Source organism: Chelonoidis abingdonii, chromosome 8 (assembly GCF_003597395.2).
Source record: "Chelonoidis abingdonii isolate Lonesome George chromosome 8, CheloAbing_2.0, whole genome shotgun sequence".
Lineage (NCBI taxonomy): Eukaryota > Metazoa > Chordata > Testudines > Testudinidae > Chelonoidis > Chelonoidis abingdonii.
Window position 1 is genome coordinate 56,978,545 of NC_133776.1, and position 21,025 is coordinate 56,999,569.

The 21,025-nt window shown below is 45.2% G+C and overlaps 1 protein-coding gene across 5 annotated transcripts in view; it reads right to left on the reverse strand.

The window, feature by feature from the left end:
- FARP2 (FERM, ARH/RhoGEF and pleckstrin domain protein 2) overlaps nt 1–21,025 on the reverse strand; it is a 204,508-nt gene that overhangs the window by 28,662 nt on the left and 154,821 nt on the right. For all 5 annotated transcript variants that reach the window (XR_012656392.1, XM_075068631.1, XM_075068632.1 and 2 more), the window contains 4 exons: nt 20,741–20,913; nt 8,767–8,856; nt 5,263–5,396; nt 3,984–4,065 (listed from right to left, as the gene is read on the reverse strand). Coding sequence is in view for 4 of the 5 variants with exons in the window: in XM_075068631.1 (XP_074924732.1) it covers nt 3,984–4,065; nt 5,263–5,396; nt 8,767–8,856; nt 20,741–20,913 (479 nt within the window). In the remaining variant the exon portion in view is untranslated. The remainder of the gene's footprint in view (nt 1–3,983; nt 4,066–5,262; nt 5,397–8,766; nt 8,857–20,740; nt 20,914–21,025) is intronic.

Here is a 21,025-nt window from a genome sequence, read left to right on the forward strand (position 1 = left end):
AAATGGTTGTAGGGACAACCTTGGTTCAAGTGAAGTGAGCTAATTCAGTTTGCAAAGAAATGGGATAAACAAAAATTAGATCTGTAGACTAGGCTTTTTATTTCAAAAGGGCTAACTTTAACCTGGGTAATTAAGGAAATTAGTTAGGGAAGTGGATTGGACTGAAGAACTTGGGATCTAAAGGTGGAGAGGAGCCTGGAATTATTTCAAGTCAAGTTGCAGAAACTATCAGAAGCCTGCATCCAAGAAAGGGGAAAAATTCATAGGCAGGAGTTGTAGACCAAGCTGGATGAGCAAGCATCTCAGAGAGGTGATTAAGAAAAAAGAAAGCAGAAAGCCTACCAAGGAGTGGAAGATGGAGGGATCAGCAAGGAAAGCTACCTTATTGAGGTCAGAACATGTAGGGATAAAGTGAGAAACCAAAAGCCATGTAGAGTTGGACCTTGCAAAGGGAATTAAAACCAATAGTAAAGGTTCTATAGCCATATAAATAAGAAGAAAACAAAGAAAGAAGAAGTGGGACCGCTAAACACTGAGGATGGAGTGGAGGTTAAGGATAATCTAGGCATGGCCCAATATCTAAACAAATACTTTGCCTCAGTCTTTAATGAGGCTAATGAGGAGCTTAGGGATAATGGTAGGATGACAAATGGAATGAGGATATGGAGGTAGATATTACCACATCCGAGGTAGAAGCCAAACTCGAACAGCTTAATGGGACTAAATCGGGGGGGCCCAGATAATCTTCATCCAAGAATATTAAAGGAACTGGCACATGAAATTGCAAGCCCATTAGCAAGAATTTTTAATGAATCTGTAAACTCAGGGGTTGTACCGTATGAACTGGAGAATTGCTAACATAGTTTCTATTTTTAAGAAAGGAAAAAAGTGATCTGAGTAACTATAGGCCTGTTAGTTTGAAATCTGTAGTATGCAAGGTCTTGGAAAAAATTTTGAATGAGAAAGCAGTTAAGGAATCTGAGGTCAATGGTAATTGGGACAAAATACAACCTGATTTTACAAAAGGTAGATCGTGCCAAACCACCCTGATCTCCTTCTTTGAGAAGGTAACAGATATTTTTGACAAAGGAAACGCAGTGGATCTAATTTACCTCTATTTCAGTAAGGCATTTGATATGGTTCCACATGGGGGGTTATTAGTTAAATTGGAAAAGATGGGGATCAGTATAAAAATTGAAAGGTGGATAAAGAACTGGTTAAAGGGGAGACTCCAACGGGTCATGCTGAACGGTGAACTGTCAGGCTGGAAGGAGGTTATTAGTGGAGTTCCTCAGGGATCAGTTTTGGGACCAATCTTTTTATTACTGATCTTGGCACAAAAAGTGGGAACATGCTAATAAAGTTTGCGGATGACACAAAGCTGGGAGGTATTGCTAACACAGAGAAGGATCAGGATGTCATACAGGAAGATCTGGATGACCTCGTAAACTGGAGTAATAGTAATAGGATGAAATTTAAGAGTGAAGAGTGCAAGGTCATGTATTTAGGGATTAACAACAAGAATTTTGGTTATAAATTGGGGACACATCAGTTGGACGTAACAGAGGCAGACAATGACCTCAAAGTATTGGTTGATCACAGGATGACTATGAGCCGCCAACATGATATGGCTGTTAAAAAAGCTAATGCGGTCTTGGGATGCATCAGGCGAGGTATTTCCAGTAAAGATAAGGAGGTGTTAGTACCGTTACACAAGGCACTGGTGAGACCTCATCTGGAATACTGTGTGCAGTTCTGGTCTCCCATGTTGAAGAAGGATGAATTCAAACTGGAACAGGTACATAGGAGGGCTATTAGGGATCTGAGGATGGAAAACCTGTGTTATGAAAGGAGCCTCAAAGAGCTTGGCTTGTTTAGCCTAACCAAAAGAAGGCTGAGGGGAGATATGATTGCTCTTTATACAAATATCAGAGGGATAGACTTGAAATTAGATGAAGATTTCTAACCATTAGAGGAGTGAAGTTCCGGAACAGGCTTCCAAGGGGAGTAGTGGGGGCAAAAGACATATCTGGCTTCAAGACTAAGCTTATAAGTTTATGGAAGGGACGGTATGATGGGATAGCCTAATTTTGGCAATTAATTGATCTGATTATTAGCAGGTAAATATGCCTAATGGTCTGTGATGGGATGTTAGATGGGGTGGGATCCGAGTTACTACAGAGAATTCTTTCCTGGGTGCTGCCTGGTGAGTCTTGTCCACATGCTCAAGGTTTAACTGATCACCATATTTGGGATTGGGAAGGAATTTTCCTCCAGGGAAGATTGGCAGAGGCCCTAGAGGTTTTTCGCCTTCCTCTGCAGCATGGTGCACGGGTCACTTGCTGGAGGATTCTCTGAACCTTGAAGTCTTTAAACCACGATTTGAGGACTTCAATAACTCAGACATAGGTTAGGGATTTGTTACAGGAGCGGGTGGGTGAGATTCTGTGGCTAGCATTGTGGAGGAGGTCAGACTAGATGATCATAATGGTCCTTTCTGACCTTAAAGTCTATCAATCTCTTCCAATCCCAATCTTCTATGATTCTATATAAAGTGATATATGATGCTAATTATGCTCAAAAATCAGGTCCAAGGTATTTCAAATGGAACATTCCAAAATTAAGAGATATTTTTCATATTTATTTCTCTGTGCCTCAGTTCCCAATTTCTAAAATGCAGATGACACGCCATCTAATGGGATGGCCTGGGGCCACATATTAAACAACAAGGATAAAAGGAAATATTGAATAATTGTTAATTAAGAGAGCCATCCTGTGCCCTGAATAAGGCAGGCATCATGTGGAAAAAACAGTATGTGATCCAATAATTAATGACTATCATAATGCATATAACACAAGGGGGCTGAATTAGGGTTGCAAAGGCAGCCTTAGTTCTGGTGTTTCCTAATTTTTTGAGTATATGCCATATAAAACAGTAACATGAAACCAGAAATAAAAAATTAAATCAAAAAGTTACAATACAGTTGCTATTGCTGCTTGGTAGTAATCACAGTTTACAATCTATGAAGAGCGTACATAATATTTAACAACCAAAGAGAAAGGAACTAGTACTGGCAATGTGGACATGTGTAAAGTTTGCAAGCAAATGAAAAACCAGTTTAAGCTGGGTAAGCCTTGGGACTGACTGCAAGCCCGAAAGAGAGACTAGAACTCAGAGAGGTAGAGACAGGGTTGAGGAGACAGGGGTAGGGAAGAGACCAGCAAAAAGCTTTGTGCCCACGATAGTACATTCCTCTCCAGAACCTGGAATGGAACCCAAAGTTAAGGTAGTTTAAAGATAGCAGGACAGACACCTCCCACCCTACGCACACACCACAAAAAATCAAACAAAAACAAGGTGTCCACTGAGACAGAGGATAAAAAATTCTTTAAAAATTAGTTACTACGGTAGAGATTGGTTGCACCAAAACCATGATATTTTTAACCATCTCTTATAGTTCATGTTATAAAAACAAACTGAAGATAGATCAAAAAGGCAGATACAGATAATGCCAATGACTGAAGAACCCAGAATACTTCTATATTATTTTGCTACAATTATGCTAGTATAACTGTGTGTGAACACTATTCCTGAATAAAAATGGATTTCATTCCAGAATAATTACTCCAGAATTTAAAAAAACAAAACAAAACAAAAAAACAGAGTTATACTGACATCGCTATAATGGAATAATTGTTCCTTTATATCTATGCTGCTTAATTTCCTCATGCAGACAAACGCTTGGTCTTCTAAGCAGCCAGTTCATATCTGGTCTTCGATGTAGGTGGTATAAATATACAATGGTAGTAGTGTTAGTTGCTTCAAATAGTCTCCTGTTAAGTTTTGTTTTAAAGTGAATTTACAAACAATAATCAAATAATTTACAAATCACTGAGTTGGGTGAAAATGCTACAATTGGAACTACTGTCAATAAGTGATGCTGATCTGAAAATTTCAGAGTTTCAAGAGTCAATTCTTCTACCTTCAGCATGCACATGTTCCTCAGCATGACATCTCCAATCCGTTGATAATCTCCTTTCACATGAGAGTTGGATTGTCCTTCCCTGAAATAAACATAAACAATGGAATGAGAAACTGCACTAAGATGAGGGCTCTGGATACACAATTTTTTGAGTCTATTAAAGATGTCTTTTCGATAACGAAAGGAAACAAGACTTATTCTCCCTTTCGATCCATCTCCCTATGCTTCCTACTTCAGTTTAAATCATGGGGAACACCAAATATGGTGGCCACAAAAAAGAACAACCAACCACAACCACACGAGCAAAGGATCAGAAATTAACTCCATGATGAGGTTGGTAAAACTGTTCGGAGATTTGTAAAAATAATCTTGACAGGGTACCATCTGAGTTTGAGTTATTTTTGTTAGCTTTTGTACACTGTATTTGTTCACTTCTGCTCTTCCAGAACTAGGCTTCTGTAACCGTATACAATTATTTGGCTTATGCCCTCTCTGGCAGAATCTTCATAAGCTGAGGCACAACCACCAAGTCATGAAATCCAGGGTCTACACAGAGAAAATCTGGCCTGCTATTATAAAGAGGTAGAAAAATCACTAAATCAATTAAATTCCATGAACAGAACTTAGCATGTTCGACCTATGATGGCTAGTTGGATTCCAGTACGTTATGTCTCAGGCTACAAGAAAATAACACAAAAGGTCATTGGTCCTGGAATCCCTTCTCTAAAATCAGAAAACCTGTTCTGTGAGAAAATAATAACTTTGCCTTATGCATCTTTTATTCATAGAAACATTTGTTTTCCAGTTACTTTATTTGGAGATATTTTAACCCGACAAAGTAAAACACCCCAAAAGAACATGTACTATTATCCTTTTGACCTTGTGATTCTTCTCTTTGCTAGGGCCAGGAAAATGAGGTCAAAATTTTGGAACAGGGAGCAATAGGTTCTGCTGAAAAAATGCACACCTGTGAATGCTGAGTACATAACTATACACAAAAAGGGTGATTAGGTACGTTATAATATCATTTACATGTACAAATCTGAGGGATTGTGGGGACAATAATGCATGAAATTGTGGCCTTTTAAGAGTATTTTAAGAGTAGTTTTTCTCTTTCTATAATTTATACTTTTAAAAACACCTCTTTATATATTCCTTTTACACACAGTTTCAGAAGTGCCAAATTGTACAGATTTGAAGGATCATCTACAGCCTTTGTCTGAGAATACAGCAGACAATCCCCAAGAACTCAGGCACAAAGCTCACTATTAAGTCTTACCAGAGTGCTACCCTCTGCTCCATCTCTTTCAGGAAACTTCGGTGAAACTCATAGATTGGATCTATATTAGAGAAGAGCAGTGTCATCAGACCTTCAGGCATGGCGTTCTCCTTGATGACTGCACTGCGGAACCACTGCAGGAGAAAATATAAATTGTCTATTTAATAACATTTGACACACAACCATCTGAATTTTAGCTCCTGAAGATACAGGGAGAGAAAGAGCAGGAGGGAAAGGGAAACGTCTAAGAAAGATGTTATCTAGAGAATATAAAGAAAGATGCAATTTCTCTCCTTGCCAAGCTTCAAAAATTTGAAGCAAGTCATTTGGCCCCAGCCATAGGCATATTCCATGTTCCAGTGGCAAGATGCAGATAGACTATTCTACAACCACAAAAAATTATGTGATTCTGGAACTTTCCCACAACCAGCGTTGTATATCTGCTTTTATTTCAACACTAATGTAATGGTTCTTTTGTAAATCTTGTAACAGTAAATGGAGTTATTCAGCAGTTGGAGACATTTTGCTTTGTATTATATGTTTTTTTTTAATATCTTTAGTTCCTAGTGTTTTCACAGGGAGGAAGGGAACATACCTTATGTTTTTGAGGTGCCAAGTATTTCAGTTATTTTATGTACAGTTTAGAATTTCTTAGGTGAATGAGGAGGAAGTTACTCATATTGTGTAGTAATGATGGTTCTTCGAGATGTGTCCCCCCCCATGGGTGGTCCACTGTAAGTGTGCATGTGTCCTTGTGCTGCCAATCAGAGAATTTCAGTAGCAGTCTGTCCCATCCACACGTGCATTGCCTCACCCACCATGAGGCTAGCTAGCATGCACAGGCATTTCCCCCTCAGTTCCTTCGCTAACACAGTATTTATTAGCAAAACGCCAAGTAGAGGGGAGGAGGGCGAGTCGTGGAGCAGCCATAGAGACAAACACCTCAAAGAACCATCGTTACTGCACAAAGTGAGTAACTTCTTCTTTGTCTTCGGGTAGTATCCTTATGAGTGCTCCACTGTAGATGACTCCCAAATAGTTATCTTGTGCAGTAACTGAGGTTCTTCGAGATGTGTCCTTGTGGGTGCTCCATTTCAGGTATTGGTGCGTCCCAGTGCTGTCAATCGAAGATTTATGGTGGCAGTATCCGCACAGGTTACGCGTGCGCAGTGGGCATCTTGTGCTGCCGTTAGTGCCGCATCTAGCACGCGCACAACCCGAGCCCTCCAGTTCCTTCTCTACCACAGAGTCCTAGCAGCGAACTCCGAAATATAGGGGAGGAGGGTGGTTAGTGGAGCACCCACAGGGAGACATCTTGAAGAACCTCAGTTGCTGCACAAGGTGAGTAACCCTCTCTTCTTCTTTGAATGCTGTCCCTGTGGGTGCTCTACTTCAGCCCCTCAGAAGGCAGGAGGGACTTCAGGTTTATTTGAGTCATAGAGATAAGTAAGGTTAGGCCAACTATGGCATCAGCCCTGGGATCTTGAGTGATTGCACAGTGCTCAGTGAATGTGCGGACAGAGGCCCAAGTGGCCACCCTACAAATCTCTAATATAGGAACACTGTTTAGGAACATTATAGAGGTTGAAACTGATCATGTGGAATGCACTCTGATGTGGGTAAGAAGGTCTGCATGCTGAATATGATAACAAATGTTGAATGCATGTAGAGATCCATTTAGACAGTCTGAGTGGATATTGCACAGCCTTTTGAACGTTTGGTAGTAGAAACGAAAAGTCTAGGAGATTTCCAGAAAGGTTTGGTCCTTTCCAGGTAAAACGCTGATGCCCCCCTGATGTCCAATATATGCAAGTCAGTCTCTGTTGGAGTCTCATGAGGCCTGGGATAGAACGTAGGAAGATGGATTGGTTGGTTCATATGAAAGGATGTTGTTACCTTTGGTAGAAATTTTGGGTGCGGATGTAGCATGACCTTGTCTTTGAAGAATATTGTGTAGGGAGGATCAGCCACGAGAGCCTCATCTCACTCACCCATCCGGCGGAAACAATAGTGACCAAAAGTAGGAGGAAACAGGTGGCTAATATCAGACTGAGGTCCCAGGCCGAAATAGGTTGGCAAACCTCTGGGTAAATGTTCTGGAGACGCGTGAGGAAGTATTAGGTGATAGGGTGCGCAAAGACTGAGGTCCCATCAATCTCATGATGGAATGCTGTAATGGCCGCAAGGTGGACTTTGATTGAGCATGTGTTTTTCTTGACACCAGGAGGAGAATCTCTTCCAGTTTTGAAGGTAAGTATTATGCGTGGTTACTTTCCTGCTGTTTAGTAATACATGTTTGACTTGTTCCGAGCAGGCTAGTTTGCCACAATGGAACCATGCAGGAACCATGTTTGTAGGTGGAATTTCTCCAGATTTGGCCGAAGAGTGCAACTGTTGTTCTGAGACAACAGGTCCAAATGGCAAGGGAGAGCTTGAGGGGCGCATATCGCCATGTTCATCAGATAAGGGTACCATGCTTGCCCGGACCACATCAGGATTATGAGTATGAACTTGGCCTTGTCTAGGCGTATCTTGTGTACCACAAATGATATTAGGGGAATCTGTGGGAACACGTACGAGTTGTGCATCCCATGTGATGAGGAAGATGTCCCCCAGTGATTGTGGTCCCATTCCCGCTCTCGAGTGGAACATTTCGCATCTCCACAAAACCACAAATGCGCACAGGTCGATGAGGGGAGTGTCCCACAGGCAGAATATGGATAATAGGACTCCATCATTCATTTCCCATTTGTGTTCTCTTCCTCAGTCTTTCAAAAGGAGACACATCTCCTGTCCCTGCATGGAGGGTGCCCGGAGAGGAGGTCTGTTGGTCTGGCTCTGGTTGGAGAGATTTCTCCATCAGTATCATTTTCAAGCGGAGATCTCGGTCACGTCAGGCTCTTGCTTTCAGATTACTGCAGTGGGTGCATTTTTGCGGGATATGCGCCTCCCCAAGACATTGGACATACAAAGAGTGTCCACCCAAAAAAGGCACTGCTTCATGGCAAGAGCCACATTGCTTAAAGCCTGGGGAGCCAGGCATCTTAACCGTTAACTGACCCCGGTGTGGGGAAACTATGGGGAGCGTAAACTGAGAACGTTAACTTTTTTTTGTTTGTTTTACTAAAACTATCACTAACACTAACTACAACTATTAGAAGGACTAACTACTTAAACTGTTGTTTTTAAAAGTTCGGCGAGAGTGACGAACACTGCCCCAGAGCTCAGTCTTCAGCAGAGGATGGCTGAGAGGGAACTGGATGGCTCGGGTCGTATGTGCACCAGACGTGGCACCAATGGATACCGCAAGATGCCTACTGAGCACATGCGACCTGCACAGATATTGCTACCATACATCTCCAATTGACAGTGCCAGGGCACACCGGCATCTGAAGTGGAGCACCCACAGGGACAGCACTAGAAGAAGAATTTCTATTTTTTCAAGTTAATGGTTAAAAACCTGGTGTGAGGAACAACAACATTAAAGAAATTTAAGTCTCTTACTACTGTAATGACTTCTAGGTCTTTCACATATGTCCGTTCAGTAGCAAGAATCTCTTTTGCTATGAAATATACCTTCTCTGTTGGATATCGCTGAAAGAAAAGAAAAACTACCAATTAGAATTAAACATACATATATTACATTTCTTGTTTTTAATCATGAACTCACTTTCGACCAGTTCCTGGATCTCTCTGAGGAGAATTCAAGCAATGCTACTTCGGCAAAACTGTTGCCTCCTGCAGTGAAAATGGAATGTTTCATTTTCAAAGCACTGGTAGTCAGATCAGTGTTGGATTTCTCAAACAAACATTGAAGTTTTTGTAAATTATTTTTTATGCGAGTCTAAAAGAAACCTCTAAACTAAATTAGATCACACCACCACCTGGGACTTAGATACCACTTTTCATTCCAAAATCTCAAAGTATTTTACAAGAGTGGGGAAGGTATTATTCCAGCTTTCACAGATTTTAAATAATTCTGTAATAAATTTAAGTCTGACCCGTGTTTCTAATTCAACAGCATCAGTGTTTTGGCAGTTTCTGAATCACTCTGCTTCCATTTACTCAAAGGTGACACTAAATTAGCTAAGAAGCCACAACAATCAAAATGTTTGCTGCTTCGTTGCCATGGGGTGACTATGGTAGTACTCTGCTCTATCAACATGGATACAGAGATTTAAGATGCAGATGCTAGATCCTGGGCCTTTCCTGATGGCTGACTTTTTAATTTTAATATCATTTCTTCTAAGAAAGCAGACACACTATATCCCTAGGCTGAGCAGATAAGGTTTCTAGGTACAGCTGACCGGGGTTGCAAGAGTTTGTAAGAAAAACAAAGGCCCTAAATAATACCAGTTTGGAAAGGCAGTGAATTCTTACTTAAGAAGAGTTACCTTCAGTTTTATCAATGCCATTTGTCCAGTGTCAAAAAACCACTGAAAGAATCACTTTGTTTCACTATATTTGGAGTCAGTTTCTTCCAAACCCTAAACTCCTATTTAAGGGTGGGGAGAATAGGAATGGACATCGAAGCAGAAGGAAGGAAATGGTGAAAACAGATTTTCTGTGGTTGCAAGAAATCAAAAGTCAAGTTGGCTTAAACACACATATTATTAAAAAATCCTTAAATAATATTGAGGGTCTGATCACATTTCAAGTTAAGACACCACTTTGTCCTTAACTCACCTTGCTATGTGCCCAAGATCCTCAATTTATGTAAACTAGTATAGCTCAATTGAAATAATGGAGCTATGCCATTTTACATCAGCTGAGAACCTATTTATCTTTTTGTCCCTCTTAATAGTATTACAGCTTTAAAAACTATTTCCCCTTTTTTTTAAATATATACACCAAGTAAAAGAAGAAAGGCTCCCTCTACTAAAAAATAAAATCAGTTGCATTATTTCAGGTAACCCCACTTCAATTAATTCTACTGGTATAAAAGTATCAAGGGGCACTGAACCTCTAGAGAATCTCAGAGTTATTAAAATTATGGCACCAGAAAAGCACACCCATTCCACCCTATACTGTACATCACATAGCCTCACTAGCATCCTATTGTACAGCAGGCAGGCACCAGGAGCACAGAGAGGACCATGTAGGTGCAACAGAAGTAAATGCTTTATTGGCTACAGTCCAGAAGTGATAAACAACAGCTGGCACTACTACTGGGATGAGTGAGCTCTATGACAAGTATTGGAAGCACCTTCCAATACAATTGCACAGATGACGTCAATGTATATATAACATACCAGATTTGATGTGTTAATACTGCACTTGTGCAAAACATTTTAATGGCTTGTCAGAAAGTCATTCTTAGGCACACTCTTCGATGGGCGCATCCTACAACATTATTTCGTCCAAATACTTGTCTAGCTCCTTTTTAGGTTATTTTGTGTTTGTTGTTCCCATTATTGGTTTATTTTTGGTCTTGATTCCTACTGATGTAAAGAGATTTCCAAGTTCTTGTAATTTCTAATACCAGATGGAAAAGCCTGCCTATGACCTCTGCAGCAATGATACTGCTGTGCTCTGAGCTTCTGCATAGCAGGTCCCCTGAGCCCTGCTGACCAGACAGCTCTGCTCCGCTTCTCTCAATACTGGTCTTCCAGCAGCTGCCACTTACCTCATCTACAGGCTGCTGCACGTCTTGTCTTGGCCACCCAAACTACCTATGGGAGATTCTTGGGCCTCCAGGCGCCTCTCTTTTCTTTGCAATTCTCCCCACTCCACTCCACCCCCAGCCGTACTAGGAGGGTTTTCAAGGCTGCTGTGGTCTCAGTGGAAAGACAGAAGAACCTGGGTAAGTGCGTACGAAAGGAAAACTGAGCACGTGGGGAGAAGAGGGTGGTTTGGACAGAAGAAGTGAAGGAAGAATAGAGATGGAGATGTCGGGGAAGGAGGAAAGATGGAGGGGGATAGTCCATAATTATTATATGCCAGCACTAGTTTGGAGGATGATAAATGAATGCGAGGAAGAGACAATACTTGGAGAGCAACAACTAAAAGGTGTGTGTATATAAAATACTGAAAGGTTTATTGTTCAGATGAGAAGGTGCAAGACAGGATAAGGAACTTATATGTATAGGAAAGAAGCAGTAAAATGAGGAGATTGGTGAGACCACTCTGGATGAGGTAGAATTATTTCATTTTGAGATTAAATGCAATAAAGGAAATAAGTTTACAGAGAAGCTTGCTATAAGATGCTTCTTCAGAAGGAGCAACAGAAAAGTCAGCAAAAATTAAAAAGCTATGCAAAAGGAACATAATAGTATTAATGAGAGATTTCAATTATTTGAACACAAACTGGGACACAAGAAGTGAAAGAAATAAATTAAACAGGCTTTTAGACAGGGCAATAAATATAAGAGATGCTATTTTTTTAGTCACTGCTTTGTGCTGAATCATAGAGGGCAGGTAAAGAGGCCACTATCTGTCAAAGAGGTCAGTCAGTTGATTGATGTAAGTACATAACACCCACAGGCTGGCCTATATACCCACTATCTTTACCTGAGCAGCAGCCAATTCAGAATCCAACTGAGGAGGAAGGAAGTTCAGAGAGCAAAAAACATGCTAATTTTTTTGCAGGGGAGGAAACGGATGGGGAAGGAAATTGGGGATTCTTTCCCAGAAAATATTTTAAAAGTGAAAGATCTTTGGAAGCACCTTATTAGCATGATAAATGTGACACTCATTCTCTTCTTTCTTTTTGTTTTAGGGCTTGCATACACTACAAAATTAAGTTGACTTGAACTATTTTGACCTTGAGCCTCCGAATTAAGTCAATTGTGTGTGGCCACATCATGCTCATTGTCTCGATGGAGTGTGTCACTAGCAGCACCTGTATCGATGCACAAAGCAGTGCATTGCGGGTAGCAATCCCAAAGTGCAACTTGCCATAGTGTGCTTTGGGAAAGTTTGTGCAATGCCTCATGAGACCAATACATTGTCACAGGGGAGAATGGGAATATTGCATCGGCATCCCATAATGCACTGTCCTCCGTCCCTCATATCAATGGCAAACAACCCAGCGGTTTTCGCGCCTTAAAACTGCCACGCGTACTCCATGTTTCTGGGGTTATGGCGCCTGCTCAGTTGTGCTCTCTTGCTGCAAGCATCTCAAACACCTTGCGGTTTCTCCTGCAGTATTTCCAGAGCCAAAGTAGGGTCTGCCGCATGGAACATAGCAATGTCCTGCAAACAGCCCTGCTGCAAGCCATTGAAAAAAACAATTCACAGTTGCTGCTGGCAGTCACAAAGCAGCTGCACTCTGTTGAGTGCCATTTCTGGTCCCATGAAACAAGCACCAGACCCATGTTTCCTCCTGTAAGCCCGGTAATTAAAGCCCTCACTATTGTTTTTGCCCTCCCTCATGAACCAACTGGCTCTCCTCATTACTGACAAGATCAAAGTTACCCAACTTTCTTCTGTCTCCTCTAACTCTGTTACTATTATTTATATTGTAGTAGCTCCAAACATCATGTTAGGTGCTGTAGGAACATAAAGCAAAAAGATGGTCTCTGCCCTGAAGAACTCAGAATCTGAGTTCTCTTCCTCGAATGTTCCTCATATGCAATCCTCCACTCTTCTTCTCTCCCCTCCACCTTAGAAGGCACAGCTGTAGTAAGTGCCTGGCATTAGTTCTGAATATCTCATTCTGTTCATATCTGCTCCATTCTGCGTACCCTAATAGGTAGAGAGGGATGCACCCATCCCAGATGGAACAAGGGCATATGGTGTGGAACCAGCATGCAGAGAACTCACACAGTGCCTGCAGCAGCAATGGCAGGATGATGATGTGAGGCTTCCTTGCCACTACAAACATTTCCAAGCTAAAATCTAGCTTGGTGAGGGGGGAGTTGCTCTACTTTATCTTCTTTTTAAGTTTATTTTCTAACCTTTATACATCTCTGAATGCTCCCTTCGAAGAGTCTTTAACATTTCAGTTGTCTTTTAAAATAAATATTGATAAGCAGCAAAAAGGGTATTTATTACTCTAGATAGCGTACCAACCCTCACCTAATGCCCTTTACACTGCAGAGCAGGCATGGTAATGACATCTTTTAAACTGTCTTTCAGGTGCCAACTACAGCGCTATTTCTATTTTTCCTCTCAAATAAGAAAGTTACTCCCCTTTGTAACTGTTGTTCTTCGAGATGTGTTGCTCATATCCATTCCAGTTAGGTGTGCGCGCACCGCGTGCACGTTCGTCGGAGAAACTTTTACCCTAGCAACACTCGGTGGGCCAGCAGGTAGCCCCCTGGAGTGGCGCCGATATGGAGCCTAATATATACCCCTGCCGGCACAACCGCTCCTCAGTTCCTTCTTGCAGGCTACTCCGACAGTGGGGAAGGAGGGCGGGTGTGGAATGGATATGAGCAACACATCTCGAAGAACAACAGTTACAAAGGTGAGTAACCGTCTTTTCTTCTTCGAGTGCTTGCTCATATCCATTCCAGTTAGGTGATTCCCAAGCCTTACCTAGGCGGTGGGGTCGGAGCGAGACGTTGCGGAACGTAAGACCGCTGAGCCGAAGGCGGCATCGTCTGTAGACTGTTGGACCAATGCATAATGGGCTTCGAAGGTGTGGATAGAAGACCAGGTAGCCACGCGGCAGATTTCCTGTATAGGAACATGGGCCAAGAACGTAGCAGATGAGGCCTGAGCCCGCGTAGAGTGGGCGGTGAGATGGCCCGTCTGGACTTGAGCCAAGTCATAGCAAGTCCGAATACATGATGTAACCCAAGACGCAATACGTTGGGAGGAGATTGCCATGCCCTTCATACGTTCTGCCACCGCTACAAATAGCTGCGGTGATCGCAGCAAGGGCTTGGTCCTCTTGATGTAGAAGGCGAGAGCCCTCCGGACACCCAAAGTATGGAGCTGTTCTCGTCACGATGAATGCGGCTTTGGAAAGAAGACTGGCAGAAAGATATCCTGGTTCACGTGAAAGGCGGAGACGACCTTGGGAAGGAACGCCGGGTGTGGTTGCAGCTGTACCTTGTCCTTATGGAACACAGTATATGGAGGATCCACAGTCAGTGCACGAAGTTCTGAGACTCGTCTAGCCGAGGTAACAGCGACTAGGAATGCTGTTTTCCAGGACAGGTACAGTAGCGGGCATGTGGCCAAAGGCTCAAAGGGGGACCCCATGAGCCTGTTTAAGACCAGGTTCAGGTCCCAGGTAGGGGTAGGGGGCTTGACCTGAGAGTATAGCCGTTCCAAGCCTTTGAGGAACCTGGAAACTATAGGGTGGGAAAAAACGGAACTGCCAGCTTCCCCCGGATGGAAGGTGGATATAGCCGCGAGGTGTACTCGCAGAGTGGAGATTGCCAACCCCTGCTCTTTGAGAGACCATACATAGTCCAGGATAGTGGGGATTGATGCAGAACGCGGAGAATGGTCGTGTTGGGCACACCAGTGGCAGAAGCGCTTCCATTTTGTGAAGTATGTCGAGTGCGTGGAGGGCTTTCTGCTTCCGAGCAACACCTGTTGTACTGCGGCGGAACAGCTCAACTCCGATTGGCTTAACCAGACAGGAGCCATGCTGTCAGATGGAGGGACTGTAGGTCCGGGTGGTGCAGCCTGCCGAAGTCTTGCGTGATCAGGTCTTGCCAAAGCGGCAGGGGAATTAGGTCTGACAGGGACAGGTCGAGCAGCATGGAGTACCAGTGCTGCCTCGCCCAAGCCGGCGCGATCAGAATAAGGCGGGCTTTGTCCCTGCAGATCTTGAGCAGGACTCGTTGGACGAGAGGAAATGGTGGAAAGGCATAACAGAGGTGGCCCGTCCACGGAATCATGAACGCGTCCAACAGGGAGCCCGGGGAGCGACGCTGTAGGGAGCAGAACACCTGGCATTTTCTGTTCATTTTGGACTCAAACAGGTCGATGTGGGGAAAGCCCCACCTCTGGAAAATCGAATGGAGAACGTGGACAGACGGACCATTCGTGCGAGAGGAAGGACCTGCTCAGGTGATCTGCGAGAGTGTTTCGTACCCCTGGAAGAAAGGAGGCCACCAGATCTATGGATTGGGCTATACAGAAGTCCCACAGTCGGATCGTTTCCTGGCACAAGGGAGACGATCTTGTCCCTCCCTGTTTGTTGATGTAATACATGGCCGTTGTGTTGTCCGTGAACACTGCAACACAACGGCCGTGTAGATGGCCCTGGAACACTTGGCACGCCAGCCGGACCGCTCTGAGCTCTCGGACATTGATATGAAGCGTCAGCTCCCGGGGTGACCAAAGGCCTTGGGTGCGCAGGTGCCCTAGGTGGGTGCCCCAGCCCAGCGCGGACGCGTCCGTTGTTAGGGACGTAGAGGGCTGGGGAGGATGACAGGGCAGGCCCGCACACACTTGGGATGACATCTTCCACCAGTTGAGGGAGCTCAGAACATCCGGTGTAACCGTCAGAAAAATGTCTATGGTGTCTCTGCCCGGTCGATAGATGGAAGCAAGCCAGGTTTGCAGTGGGCGCATTCTCAGTCTGGCATGTTTTGTAACGAAAACACATGCAGCCATCTGCCCAAGGAGAATGAGGCAAGTACGGGCAGAGGTAGTTGGAAACCTCTGAAGACTTTGGACAAGGGAGACTATGGCCTGAAACCGGTGCGGGGGCAAACTGGCCGTTGCAAGGTTGGAGTCCAGCACTGCCCCGATAAATTCTATTCTTTGCGTGGGCACCAGGGTGGACTTGTCCAGATTGATGATCAGGCCTAGACGTATAAACAGCTCCCTGATGATGGCGACATGGCTGATGACTTGAGCCTCGGAGGTCCCTCTGATAAGCCAGTCGTCGAGGTAAGGGAAGATGTGTATTCGACAATGGCGTAGTGAAGTGGCGATGACCGCCATACATTTCGTGAAGACCCAAGGGGCCGAGGAAAGACCAAAGGGAAGGACAGTGAACTGGTAGTGAGCCTGATTCACCACAAAGCGCAGATACCTCCTGTGGGGGGGAATAAATCGCAATGTGGAAATATGCGTCCTTCATGTCGAGAGCGGCGTATCAATCTCCGGGATCCAGGGAGGGAATGATGGTCCCCAGGGACACCATGCGGAACTTGAACTTTTTGATGAACTTGGGGATCAGGAAATATCGGGAATAAAACCTCTTGCCCTTTAACTCCTCCGGTACCTCCTCTATAGCTCCGATTGATAGGAGCTTGCGAACCTCCTGCATGAGGAGTTGCTCGTGAGAGAGGTCCTTGAAGAGGGACGGGGAGGAGGGAGAGTGGGAGGGAGGCGGAGAGACAAACTGAAGATGGTATCCAAATTCCACCATACGAAGGACCCAACGATCTGAAGTCAACTGGGACCACGCCTGAAGGAACGAGGAAAGGCGGTTGGACAACTGGAAGGGATCCAAAGAGGGAATTGGTATGCTGCTCTTGGGCGCACCCTCAAAAGTTTGTTTTGGGTCCCGATGATGGTTTGGCGGGACCTGAATTGTTGCCCGCTTGAGGTCCCGACTGCCATCTGCGGGTAGTACGACCTCTTCTACGGCAAAATCCTGTCTTGGCCGAGGCAGGGGGTAAGGGCGCTGAGGCTGGGAACAGAATGACCGTCTCTGAGTCTGGGGAGTATGCATTCCCAGTGAACGCATGATAAGCTGGTTGTCCTTCAGACTCTGCAGCCTGGGATCAGTCTTTTGCGAAAAAAGACCTTGTCCATCGAATGGCAAGTATTGTATGGTATATTGCAGTTCTGGCGGTAGGCCGGACACCTGTAACCATGATATGCATCGCATGGCTATGCCAGAGGCAACCGTTCTAGCCACCAAATCAGCAGAATCTAGTGAGGCTTGCAAGAAGGTTCTCGCAACACTCTTCCCTTCCTCTACGAGCACTGTAAACTCCTGACGGGAGTCCTGGGGGACCAACTCAGTAAACTTGCCGACCGCCTCCCAGGTGTTATAGGCGTAGCCGCTTAAGAGGGCTTGCTGGTTTGCCACGCGGAGCTGAAGTCCTCCGGCAGAGTAGATTTTTTGGCCCAACAAGTCCATGCGCTTGGCCTCCCTAGATTTTGGCGTGGGGGCTTGCTGGCCGTGGCGCTCCCTTTTGTTGACCGATTGTACCACCAACGAGCAAGGGGCGGGGTGCACATAAAGGTATTCATACCCCTTAGAAGGCACCATGTATTTGCGTTCTACTCCCCTGGCTGTTGGTGGAATGGAAGCCGGGGACTGCCAGATGGTGTCTGCTCTGGCCTGGATCAACCAGATAAAGGGGAGGGCCACTCTGGTAGGCGTTTCCGCTGATAGGATGCTAACCACTGGGTCCTCCACCTCAGGGACTTCCTCTGTGGGAAGGCTGATATTTTGGGCAACACACCGCAGAAGATCTTGGTGTGCTCGCAGATCAATCGGTGGAGGCCTCGATGATGATGTGCCCGCTACTGCCTCATCTGAGGAAGATGATGACGACAACCCTGGGATGAGTGGGTCCTGGACTGATGCCGCATCCTGGTGGACCTCCGTCTCCGGAATATCATGCTGTTCCGGAGCTTGTGCAGAGCTCTCCTCCATATCAGCGGGGAGAGGTCTGCTGACAGTGGCCTCAGGTGCACGGTGCTCTGAATGGCCGGAGCGTGATGGCCCCGTTGGTTTGCCTTGGGCTTGGTGATAGGCCCATGGTGTCCAAAAGGACCACTGAGGTGGTCCATGGTCCGGATGGGCTTGAGTGTCCGAACCCCCATAGCAGGCACTGTCCGCGTAGGAAGAGGCAGACGGATGATGTGACGGCCACGGGGGAGCTGAAGTAGACTAGACCAGGTCTCTGCGCCCATAGTACTCCTCTCTGCGCAGTACTGGCGAACGGTACCGGGAACTGTGGCGGTGTTGGGAGCGGGACCGGGACCTGCGACCAGCGCGGTGCGGGAGGTCAACCGGTGCCGAACATCGTCATGCCTGGATTGGCTACGAGAGGTGCGGCGGTGCCGGGATCTGGAGCGGTGCCGATGGTACGATGGAGACCGGGATCTCGAGCAGTGCCGCGAGTGCGACCGGTACCTGGATGGAGAATAGCACCGGGACTGCGAGTGGCACAGGGATCGGGAGCGGTGTCGGGGCCAAGAGCGATCACGGGATCCCGATTGAGACCGACGGTGCTCAGTGGTGCCCGGGGAAGGCGGTCACACCATGATAGGCTTGCCCAGCGACTGAATGACCAGCACCGGCAGTGCCGGGGGTTGGGCAGCTCAGGCTCTGTTAGAGCAATGAGGTCCCGCGCCGTGGAGAAGGTCTCCAGCGTGGATGGTATGACAAGCTCTGCCGCAGCATGGGCTGGGGAGCTGGTAGGCACCGGACTCAACGGCTCTTGAGAGACCGGAATCAACGGTGCAGAGACAAGCGGTGCCGCGGCAGTTGACAGTGCCGGGCGGTCCAACTTGGAGCTACGCTCTGACTGTGGTGTAGCTGTAGGTACCGCAAGAGCCTTGTGCTTCTTGCTCCTCGGGGAGAGGGAGCGGCGCCGGTCGGAGGATTGGGCCGGTGAAGGGTGGTGCCGAGGAGTCCTCACTGGTGCCGGGCAGTCCGAAGCAGTTCCCGGTGCCGGAGTCGGTGCCGAGGATGGAAGCGTTAGAGCTGCCTCCATCAAAAGTTGTTTCAGGCGAATGTCCTGCTCTTTCTTTGTCCGGGGCTTGAACGCCTTACAGATATGGCACTTGTCCGAAAGATGGACCTTGCCCAGGCACTTTAAACAGGAGTCATGTGGATCTCCTGTGGGCATCGGCCGACGACAGGCCGCGCAGGGTTTGAAGCCCGGTGAACCGGGCATGGGCCCCGGTGCTGGGGGAGGAGAAGGGGCGAGCCTCCGATCCTCTTTAACTATACACACAAACTACAACTACTTCAAATGGCAAATAAAGCTAGAGAAAAAACTATGTACACGAAAAAACTATACAACGAGCAAATCGCTAGGGAGGTGGAGATCAGCTAAGCTGCGCTCCACTGTTCCAACGACCGACACGGGCGGTAAGAAGGAACTGAGGAGCGGATGGGCAGGCAGGGGTATATATCAGGCGCCATAGCGACACCATTCCAGGGGGCGACCTGCCGGCCCACCGAGTGTTGCTAGGGTAAAAGTTTCTCCGACGAACGTGCATGCGGTGCGCGCACATCTAACTGGAATGGATATGAGCAAGCACTCGAAGAAGAACCTATTGTTCCTTCCCCATCACTGAGCCTCTTTCCTTTTCCAGAAATCCAATGCAAGTGCCAAAAAAGAGTTAACACTGCAGTTCTGCAAGCACATGGTGCCACATAAAAGCAATGAGAAGCTAAGGGCTACTGAACATTTTCGCCAAGTGTTTTGTAATTTAGAGAAATGCTGAGGAAGACTTACCTTTACTTGTGTAATCATTTGATTTTAGTAAATGGAACTATGATTTTAAAATACAAAACAATACATAGCATACAAAAACTTAAGTTACACATTCACGCCCTGATATTTCTATAAAATTACAGCAGCACCCACCAGCACCAACACATTTATATTAGTATTCCCATTGTAAGTCTCCATCTTCCAGGTATTCATAAATAGGCTGTAAAAATTTACCATGAAACTTAAAGTCTCATCCTGGGTAAGTTTCATTTTAAGAAATTATTTTCAAGAGGAAACTGAAGCTTTAGAACTCTCAGAAGTTGACCATGTTTAAAATCAATTAGCAACAAAAATTCACCCCAAAGCTTAAAAACTTTTTTAAATGAGTTTCAATCCAAAGGGAATGCAAATTGTTGAGATATTACACTTTTGAAAAATGAGGTATATGTGACAGAAATGGAAAAAGACTGAGTGCCACTATAATATTTATATATATATACACACACACACACACACACAGGTCACAATTGTTTTATTATTTCCTTTTATATATGATGCGCCTACCATAAAAATGAGTGCAGCTCAATATTTAAACAGACAAAGTAATTGTTAGCTGATACAGTGTCAAAAACCATCCACTCACCAACCTTCAAAAATAACTGAAAGCTCCCCACTCTAACTTCACCTTTTGATAAAGCTTAAGTAGTTTTTGCCACATTCCCTGTACGTTAACAGATTTTAGCTCGGTGGCCCTGTCCACCCTGGGAAATTAAATCAGGTTAGAACAAAGTTTTAACTAACATGACGTTAAGCACATAGCGAAGACAAGGACTGTCTAATCAGTTGACAACGTTAAATACAACCAGTGCTGTGCTTAACAACACACACACTTAAGCAACACATACACTCGACTCCAACAACAGCAATGAGGAGGACTATCTTGGCATGAGGTTCTAATGCAAGAGACTCCGGGACCCCACGGTCAACATACTCCTACTGAATTTTCATTGTAAGAGCTTGCAAACACTAAGTTTGTATTAGCATAAAATATTGTTAATAGTAACGAAGAATATATAGAGAATTCCATCAGAATCCACTCTAAGTCAATACACACGCCTCACTCATTGCTTAGGTTCTCTGTAGTGCCATTGCCTTACCTTGCGTTTTACTTCCTCTTCTACCCGGGCACTGCCAGCATCGCTCAGGACAGGACTCAGAAGAGGAGATGAACCCTGGCTAGCTGGGTTCAAATTCACCTGAAATGTGGGATTCGAGCTCTGTGGACTCTTGAATTTGAAGGAAGAGAGCTGAGGGTGGTCCACTGAGAGGCCTAGAATTGGAGAAGGAAGGGAAGATGGATTGGGAAATAAGAAAAGATATGTTATGACAATGGTTCATCTAAAAAAGCTCACTTCCCTACCAGCAATGCAAAGATTAGCCAA